Source organism: Mandrillus leucophaeus, unplaced genomic scaffold (genome assembly GCF_000951045.1).
Source record: "Mandrillus leucophaeus isolate KB7577 unplaced genomic scaffold, Mleu.le_1.0 Scaffold41, whole genome shotgun sequence".
Lineage (NCBI taxonomy): Eukaryota > Metazoa > Chordata > Mammalia > Primates > Cercopithecidae > Mandrillus > Mandrillus leucophaeus.
Window position 1 is genome coordinate 5,865,126 of NW_012104365.1, and position 10,286 is coordinate 5,875,411.

General features: G+C 55.4%; 1 protein-coding gene across 2 annotated transcripts in view; it reads right to left on the reverse strand.

Moving 5' to 3' along the window:
* ZBTB46 (zinc finger and BTB domain containing 46) overlaps positions 1 to 10,286 on the reverse strand; it is a 77,473-nt gene that overhangs the window by 28,496 nt on the left and 38,691 nt on the right. For both annotated transcript variants that reach the window (XM_011992378.1, XM_011992377.1), the window contains one exon: positions 6,958 to 7,242. In XM_011992378.1, the coding sequence (XP_011847768.1) occupies positions 6,958 to 7,242 (285 nt within the window). The remainder of the gene's footprint in view (positions 1 to 6,957; positions 7,243 to 10,286) is intronic.

The following is a 10,286-nucleotide window of genomic DNA, read 5'->3' on the forward strand; positions in this document are numbered from 1 at the left end:
AAAAAAAAAAAAAAAAAAAAAGAAAGAATTTTTTTTCTCCAAGGAGGCAAACACGCCCCATGGCCCTTTCTTTACAGAAGAGACCCTGCGACTTCAGGCACAGGAAGGAGAACACCTTCCACCAGGGCTCTGCGCGGGTCCGGCTGGGGCAGTGGCCTCTGAGTCGGGGCTTGGCCAGAAATAGGCAGTGACCAGGCCTGGAAGGGACCGGCCACCACCACTGAGCTCTAGAAACTGATGTTTCCAACCCACTGTGACAAGAATTGAATGTCTTTACGTTAGGGGAAAAAAAATTGCTCAAAATATAAAAACCAATTCAACTTCATACAACCTGTTGCTATGGGAGTGGAACAATTACTACTGCAAAAGAGAACAATTTGGCTGACCTAAAATGGGTTTTCTCTGTACCTGGGTGAGTTGAGGGTGGGAAAGAAGGGCACATGGAGAGCAGGTGCCACCAAAGAGCCTCCTTGGAGGTGCCCAGGCTCATCTGGGTCGTGGCCACGAGCACATGGGTGTCAGGGTCACCGCGCCCCCAGTGTTTGGCCCAGCTGCCCCAGACAAAGCTGGCCACCCTGGTGTCTTACCTGAGCTGGGGGAGGCAGCGCCGGCTCCCTGGGCTGGGTCTGGCGGTTCCCCAGAGCCCATCCTGTGGCTCTGAGGGTGGAGGGTGGAGGGTGGAGGCTGGAGGGGCTTCTGCTCTGCCATCAGTGACCCTCAAAGGGACCCAGGCCCTGGGAACACAGGAAAGGAGGAGTCTCACCCACGGGAACGCGTACCAGCCGCTGGGTTCTAGAGAGTTCCAGAAGCACCGATGATCTTCCCGGTATGCGGTGCGAGCCCGGTGATGACCCCGGGGGTCTCGCTGGAGGCAGGTGTTCAAGTGCTTTGATCAGCTGGCCGACCCCAAATGTCTGGGGTCTCCACCCGTGACTTCTCCAGGGTGGGTCTCTCTCCTGGGAGCCAAGTGATTCCAACAGAGGGTTTTGGTGGAGGGAGTCGGAGTGTGAACACGTCTGGACTGCAGAAATGCTCTCCTGATGAGAACACCGAGGCGCGCCGGCCTGGGCTGCCTGAAAATGCACGTCCACCAAATCCCTTTGGTTGGTAACTGTTCACGATTCCAGTCTCGATCCAGAACCAAGGTAAAGTTCTCGATTCATCCTCTAAATACCAGAGGGAAACAGCCTTTAAACCACAACCAAAACAAAGACAAGCTGAGACTGTTCTCTGCAAAACGCCTCCTGATGCCTGGGCTCAGCCACCTTCTCCAGTAACTAGCCGGCTGGAAGCAGTGCCCCCAGGAGGGGACTGCAGGGAGCTGGGATGAGCTTCACGGGAGGCAGGACCGCACCGCCATGGCTGTCCCTAGAATCCTTGACTCTTTCTCTTTAAAAGAGTGAGGGGGGTTACACCGGCAACACTCCAGAGGCCGCGTCCCACATTTCCAGGCACGGCTGATGTGGGGCTCACAGCCTCCTGTCCCCGGCCGTCGGCCAGCCAGCGGCACATCCTCTTCTTGTCTGTGTGAAGTCGGCATCTTTGTGCTGTTTGCAGACATGAAGGCAGCGCGCACCTCAAGGCCCCAGGTCAGCGCCGGCCCAGCACAACTTGTGGGCAGCCATGTTCTGAGCCTAAATGACACTTTTCATGGTCTCTACTGGGTGAACAATGACTATTAACAGGGAGGAGGCCAGCCTACTGCTGAAATGCTGAAAAAGGAATAAAAGTAAGCAGAGCAAAGTTCAACGGAATCAAACGAGAAGTACAGCAAGTCCTCTGAAAGGGATGTCAGAGATTGGTGGTCTACTAACGAAACTGCCATCTGTTTAATTTAACAGCCAAGCCAAGGTTATTGGTCCTACAAATCCAAGGAAACTAGTTCAGTTTTTCTAGAATGTTCCAGAACCATCCCCAAAGGCCCTCTGAGTGTCGGCTGCTCTGTGCCTGCTGCCTGCATATTTAATGGTTCTCTAAATTCAGAAATCTGTGACCACCATCCCATTCTTGTGCAAAATTGCCATGGCCGGGCTGTATTTGTTCAACCACGGTGCATTCATGATGAGGAGAACCGGGCAGGTGGTGGGATCCCCACCCCAGCACCCCACGCCACAAAGCTGCCGTGGACACACAGTGAGGACCGCCGTGTCCCCCTCTGTTTCCTGCACAGCACGCCAGGCCACTGGGAGATGCGTTCGACGGGACACCCTAGAGACCACGCTAACAAGAGGCCCAGCCCTGGAAATGCTCATCGCCTGCAACCAGCACACAGAGGAGGTCGCAAGTCAGGACCGGCCATGCCCGGCACAGCAGCCACGCCCCTAGGACCACAGCAGGGGACACGTCACGAGGAGGTCGCAAGTCAGGACCAGTCAAGCCTGGCAGAGCAGCCACACCCCTAGAACCACAGCAGGGGTCCCTAGAACCACAGCAGGGGCCCCTAGGACCACAGCAGGGGCCACTTGCCCTCCCAGGTCCTCTTCAGAGCTCTCCTGACTTGAAGCTGCATTCCCTCCGCTCTGAGGGCAGGGTACCGGGGGCCCTCGCCCAGCCGAGGCCGCTCTTGTCTTTTCTCTTCTGATGGAGCAGAGGAGAGGAGCAGGCGGCCCCCGGGGCTCAGGGTTGAATTTCCAGAGCTACAGGATAGGGGGGCCACGCCACAAGCCACAGTGAGCTGCCCCCTCTCGCTGACCCCACAGTCACCCCCACATTCAGCAATGGGAGGACACGGCTCTGCGTCCATGCCCCTCCAGAAGGCGGGGAGGGAGAGAGGGGTGCGATGGGGTCCCGCCGGGCCTGCTGCTCCCGCACGGTGTTGAGAGAATTAGAAGTCCATGAGTTAAACGCTTCAGATCAACAGACGGTGTCAGACCCCGAAGTTCAGTTCTCTCCCCTGATCGGTGTCCACCCAGGTACCAGCGAGCGGGGCTGCGCCATGAACTCTGAGGAGTTCCTCCTCCACGGCAGCCCCCATGGCAGCCCCCACAGAGGCCAGGCCCCTGGACCCCACGTTCAAATCACACTGAGGCGCCTCGGCTGAGGCTTCCCTGGACGCAGGCGCCAGTGTCCATGGTTTACTTCCGCGAGGATTCTGCGGGACCACCTGTCGGGGACCGAATGCCTATGACAGTGAGGGAGGACCACCGAACTTTGGAAAATCCAAGTTTTTTTCTAAGTATTTCTATTATTTACCTCAGTGCATGATGGAAACAGGGAGGAGCCATGCAGGATGCCAGAAAATTACGTTTTAAAATAAGCTGTCCCCTGCCGAGTTCTAGAGCCTCTCTGTCTGCTGGGCAGGCGTCTGGGTCATCCAGTTCACAGCTCGACAAGCGAAGGATGCTGACAACTTCTAAACCGTATTTACAGAAAACAAAAGGGAAAATTCTCCCCCTCGCCCCGCCCCGACTGAGTTTTGGTCCCGTTGCCCAGGTTGGAGCTCAATGGCGTGATCTCGGCTCACTGCAACCTCCTCCTTCTGGGTTCAAGAGATTCTCCTGCCTCAGCCTCCCAAGTAGCTGGGATTACAGATGCCTGTCACCACACCTGGGTAATTTTTTGTATTTTTAGTAAAGACAGGGTTTCGCTATGTTGGCCAGGCTGGTCTCAAACTCCTGACCTCACGTGATCCACCTGCCTCAGCTTCCCAAAGTGCTGGGATTACAGGTGTGAACCATCACACCTGGCCCAAAAGGGCAAATTCTTACAAGAGAGATGGAAAATTTAGAATATTAAAAAGGAGGCTAGAACTTAAGAGAAATAACAAAAGACCCACCCGCCAACTTCACCTGGAATTAGTCACAGCTGTACTAAAAATCGAGTGAGATGGGACCAGGTGCGGTGGCTCACGCCTGTAATCCCATCACTTTGGGAGGCTGAGGTGGGCAGATCGCCTGAGCTCAGGGGTTCGAGACCAGCCTGGCCAACACGGTGAAACCCCGTCTCTACTAAAAATATAAAAATTAGTGGGGTGTGGGGGCACCCACCTGTAGTCCCAGCTACTTGGGAGGCTGAGGTAGGAGAACTGCTGGAGCCCGGGAGGCAGAGGCTGCAGCAAGTCGAGATGGTGCCACTGCACTCCAGCCTCAGCGAGAGAGTGAGACCCTGTCTCTTAAAAAAAAAAAAAAAAAACTGCATGCGCCCACACACAAACACACCCAGGAGTGCCGGGTGTGCCCTCACCCCACCTTCAGGATTTAGGACACACTCAGGATGCAGAGGACACAGCACTCTCACTGCAGGGAGAGGCCCTGGGAAGAAGCCAGAACCATTCAAGGTCCCAGCCTCGGGCTCCGCGGCCATTCCCCTCCACGTGCTCAGGGGCTCCCTTCCTGAAAGGAGGGGCCCAGAACAGAAAGGCCCCGAGGAGGAAGGGGAGAAACTGCCAGGGCCGCAGAGGCCGAGCTGGGGTGTGTGTTCCCCAAGGTCAGACACTGGCACCGGGGGCCATGGTTCAGCTGCCGCGGGTGAAATGGACATCTGGGGGGAAGCCGTGCCCTCCGGCCCCATCTCCTGCACACACAAACCAACAAAGGTTTCATGGACGAAGCCACACCCAGGGAAGGCTGTCAAGATGCAGAAACAGTAGAAAAAGCACAAACAAATCACTTCCCCCAAGTCCAACAGCTTTTTTTTTTTTTTTTCCCAAAGACAGGGTCTCACTCTGTGGCCCAGGCTGGAGGGCAGTGATGCAATCACAGCTCACTGCAGCCTCGACCTCCTGGGCTCAAGCGATCCTTCCATCTCAGCCTCCTGAGTAGCTGAAACCATAGCACAGGCGCCATCATGCTTGGCTAATTTCTTGTAAGGACGGGGTTTCGCCACGTTGCCCAGGCTCCCACAGTCATTCTGAATGACCGAGACGCACCAGCTGTACCTGCAGTGCCGCACAGGAACTGGGTGTGTCGGGGTCCCTGCCCTGAGTGTATACGACGGTCTGAGAGCATCCAGAGGAAACAGCACCCAAGCCCCCCATGTGAAAAGGTGGTCAGAGGAGAGGGCGGTGAGGGAGGCCCGGGATCCCCCTCCGACCACACCCACGGGCACGCGCTGCTGGCCGCACCCAGCCTGTCCCTCCTGATGCCCACGAAACGTGTCCAGCACTCCATCTGGCCGGCTGCAGGATGCCTACATGCCCTGTCACCGCTTCCTGGAAAGATCCCAGTACCCCAGGGTTTGGTCAAATCCAACCATTTCCGCTAACAAGTACGCTTTTGCATTCGAGGGGGGACGGGGCCAACATTTTGGAGCATAAATCACAAACGCTCTGCCTGCACTGTGTTCAATATTTTAGAAACACTGTTTTGTTTGAATTCACAACAGCTGTGTAAGTAGCACCCCCCAGCCCTGTTTTTCAGATGTGGGAAGTGCGGCCTCAGGACGTCTGCGAAAGCCCAGCCCGCAGCTTGTCCCTCTGTGCAGCGCTCAGCCCTGGGCCTCACTTTCAGGGCCAAGACCCCTCGGCCCGCAGCTCCTTGCTGCGTACACAGAATAAAGGGAAGGTGAACACCACTTTCCACATGTAGTCTTTATTACCCACAAACAGTTGGCATCAGTGCTCACACCAACGCGAAAATTCGAAAGGATATTTTAGTGCTCATGGAAACAAAGTTGTAAAAATACTGTTTTTTAGAGCAGCGTAAAGAAACAGACACTTCCCAAATCCCAGCATCAAGGACGGCTGGCACGTTTCCTTCGCTTCACTCAATACTTAGGAAACAATGGGTCCACACCACTCATCACGCCTGGACGCCAGCCACGGAGGTGGGAGCCTCTCACACTCCGAACTCGCTGCCTCCTCCCCTGGAGAGAAACGGGACGCACCTCACTCGCTGTCAGTCGCACGCTGAGCACCAACTAGGCACTAGGTGCCAGCACCGGGCCTTGCCCAGGGGCCTCACGTGAGCACGAGACCAGAAGGCAGCTGGCTGGGGGCTGGCTGCGGTGGGTTTCTCGTTTTTTTTGTTTGGTTTGTTTGTTTGTTTGTTTTTGAGACGGAGTCTGGCTCTGTTACCCAGGCTGGAGTGCAGTGGCTGGATCTCCGCTCACTGCAAGCTCCGCCCCCCGGGTTCCCGCCATTCTCCTGCCTCAGCCTCCCGAGGAGCTGGGACCACAGGCGCCGCCACCGCGCCCGGCTAGTTTTTCGTATCTTTTAGTAGAGACGGGGTTTCACCGTATTAGCCAGGATGGTCTCGATCTCCTGACCTCGTGATCCGCCCGTCTCGGCCTCCCAAAGTGCTGGGATTACAGGCGTGAGCCACCGCGCCCCGCCCCTTTGCTTTTTTTTTTTTTTTTTTAAACTCTTAAAGCCGAGCGCCCGCGTCTTGTCAGGAAGTCAGTCAGCCCGGGGCGAGCCCCGCACGCAGCAGGGACTGAACCTCCGGCCACATCTCAGCAGCGGCGTCGTCGGTTGGATTCGGCAGGGGACGTTTACGTTTTAAACACAACACCCGACGCATCTTTAAAAGTCACACGCCACCAGCATTACCCAGCGAAGGCAACACAAGGGGAGGCCCCCAAGTGCAATCGCCGTCCCCGTTTCCCGTGCGTGAAACGAGCCTCAGCACAGAGCGGCCGGCAGGGGGCGCCTGAGCCCGTCTCTGGAGCACAAAGACCCCCGGCCCCCGCGCCGAGCCTGCGCAACCCGGCCGGGCTCCCCCATTCGGCCCAGCGACTCGGGGGAGGCACATTCCAGCGAGCACTCGGCTACTCCCCCGCCCGCCGCGCCGCCCTCACAGCCGCGTCCATTCCCTCCTCACTCTAGAGCCAGCTCCCCGTGGACCCGAGAGGCCCGTCCTGGCCGCGACGCCGCCCCACCACCTCCCGGAACAGGGAGGCCAGCAGGCGGCCGAGCCGCAGGGACAGACCCTCAGCCTCATCTCATCCTGGCCCAGGACCTGCAACTCTCAGCCTTCGAAACCACACCAAAGCCAAGCGGCCCCCAGGGCCTGCACTTACGGGACAGCGAGTGGGCCCCTCTGGGCAGGTACTCGAACAGCAGGGAACCGTCATCCCCCAGCACGTCGGCCTTGAGCGACAGCAGGCTGTTCTTACTCATGAGTGCGGCGCGCAGGTTGGCCACCGCGGTGGCCTGGTGCAGGGCGTCGTCCTTCTCCGGGGTGAGGGGAGGGCCCAGATAGCTGGCTTCTCCTCCCAGGAGACCCTCCTCCACCTGTGCATAGAGCTCGGCCCTCTCTCCTCGGCTGTCAGAGCTGCTGGCTTCGGTGACGGACAGGTCCGCATCTGGGGACAGAGGGACACACGTCAGAAGACACATGGGTCGTTCCCAGACTCTCCAAGTGGGACAGGCGACAAATTTACGACGTAAATGTAGCCTGAGCTACAGAGCAGCATCGAGTCCAGCCCACCCTGGGGGCCGGGCACCTGCCCCGGCAATGCAACAGCCTCCGCGGAGCCCGGCCTTTCATGCCCACCCAGGCCCCATGGCGGTGGTGGAGGATGGCTCAACTCAGAACAACGGGGATTGCCCTCCCTGGATGAGGGGCTGCAGACCTGTTTCCAGGCCCGGTTCCAGGGCTGAGGGCCTGAGAGTCAGAGGCTTCTGGGGCGGCAGTATTTCCATCTCTCAAAGACAAGGAGAGGCTCAAAATGGATCAATGACGTTAGAACTAAATCTATAAAATTCTTAGAAGAAAATCTGCATGATCTCAGATTTGGCAATAGGTTCTTAAATACAAAACCAAAAGCACAAGCAACAAAATAAGTTGGACTCATCAAAATTAAAATGTCTGTGCTTCAGGCCGAGTGCGGCGGCTCACGCCTGTAATCCCAGCACTGTGGGAGGCCGAGGCCGGCAGATCACCTGAGGTCGGGAGTTGGAAACCAACTTGGTGAAACCCCTCTACTAAAAATACAAAAATTAGACAGGCGTGGTGGTGCATGCCTGTAATCCCAGCTACTCAGTAGGTTGAAGCAGGAGAATCGCTTGAACCCAGGAGGCGGAGGTTGCAATGAGCTCAGATCATGCCACTGCACTCCAGCCTGGGCAACAGAACAAGATTCTGTCTCAAAAAAAAAACTTGCAACCTATATATCTGATAATAAAAAGATTAATACTGTTACTCAATATAAAAATGGACAAAAAATCTTACTAGACATTTGTCCAGAGAAGACGTATAAATGGCCAAGATGCACATGAAGAGATGCTCAGCATCACTCATCACTAGGGAAATGCAAAACACAACACGAGTCTACCACACACCACGATTCCACTACACGCCACGATTCCACCACACGCCACGATTCCACCACACGCCACGATTCCACCACACGCCACGATTCCACCACACGCCACGATTCCACCACACGCCACGATTCCATCACACACCCACTGGGATGGCTGGAAATAAAAAGTCAGGCCAGACACCGTGGCTCACGCCTGTAGTCCCAATATTTTGGGAGGCTAAGATGGGAAGATCTCTTGAGAACAGGCGTTCAAGACCAGCCTGGGCAACACAGCAGGACAAAAAATTAAATTAAAACAAAATTGGCTGAGTGTGGTGGCTCGTGCCTGTGGTCCCAGCTACTCAGGAGGCTGAGAGGTGGGAGGAACACTTGAGCCTGGGAGGTTGAGACTGTGGTGTGCTGTGATCTAGCCACCGTGCTCCAGCTTGGGAGACAGAGTAAGACCCTATCTCAAAAAAAAAAAAAAAAAAAAAAAAAAAGGTCAGATAATATTGGCAAGGATGGGAAGAAATTAGAACCCTGGAACCTTGCTGGTAAGAGTGCAACACAGTACCCTTCCTGGGGAGCAGGTCGGCAGGTCCTCACAACGTCACGTACAGGAATCACCACGTGGCCCAGCAGTTCCACGTGTAGGCATGCGGATACCCACGAGAAATGAAGACACAAAAGCCCACAGAAAACCTTGTACAGGACGCACCTAGCACTTTATTCATAACAGGCAAAAGGTGGAACAGTTGACAAGTCCATCGATGAATGAATGGATAAACATAACACGGTCCATTCCCACAGTGGAATATTATGTGGCCATGAAAAGGCTTGAAGAACAGACACAGGCCACTACAGAGGAGCCTTGAAAACATGCACATCGGACGAAGCCAGACAGAACCACGCAGAGGAGCCTTGAAAACTGCTGAGTGAACAAAGCCAGACACAGAAGGCCACACACCATTTCATTTCCATTAAATATCCAGAACAGGCAAATCAAGAGAGACACAAAGTAGATTTATGGCTGCAAAAAGGGGCTGGGGAGGGGTCTCAGGTGAGGGCTAAGTGAGGCAGGGTTTCCCTTTGAGCTGAGGAAAATGTTCTAAATGGATTGTGCTGATCCCTGCACGACACTGTGAATATACCAAAAACCCCTGAACTGCAAACTTTAAACGGGTGAATGGTGCGTGAATCATCTCTCAACAAAGCTTCTACTTAACAACCACAACAACAACAACAGGTGACGACTTGAGTCACGGATTCAACATATTCCTCCGAGCGTCAGCTCCGGCCAGCCAGGGCTTCATGGAGGAGCCTCCCTCCTGCGGGGTTGTATGTAGGGCCTCAAAACTCCCCAGAACATGCTGAGCAATGATGACTTGCAGATATTTTCCCACAGCAAGAGAATGGATTTTCCACTGTGGTCCTTGACAGGAATCGGGATCAGAACCACAGAAACACAGGGGCATGAGGCAGGGGGAACCTGGAGCAGGGGCAGAGGTGACGTCTGCAAACACCCCTGGAACAAACACGTACACGTCGCTCACAGACGCCACTCAGGGTGGTGCTGTGAGGTCCAGCAGCTAAGAGCTGGGCATGGCAGGTGCACAGGGCCCCCACTCAGGCAGCACACGGGGTGAGTCCAGCCTGGCAGGAGCGGGTGGGAGTCTCCGGGGATGGTGACATTCGGACCGTCGAGCTACCTATGACTTCTTCTGGAGGCCTTTAAAGGATATTTTTCCAGACTCTACTCTATTTTTCCAAACTAGACTCCTTTTTATATTTTTTTGCAAATCCCTCAATGATACATCATATGAATTGTGCATTTCCAGAACTAAATGTACAGGTTATATCCAAACTCACGTTAAGGCTTTGTCTTAGCTTGGGTTGCCATGACAGAACACCACAGGCAGGGCGGTTCAACAACGAAAATTAGTTTCCTCACACTCTGGAGACTGGGAAGTCCGAGGGTCAAGGTCCCAGCAGACCTGGTGTCTGGTGAGGCCCCTCCTGACCTGCAGACGGTGGCAGGTGAGCCCTCGGGGCCCCTCCCTGGAGTCTGGGAGCAGAGTGGGTGGTGGGTGCGATATTCTCAC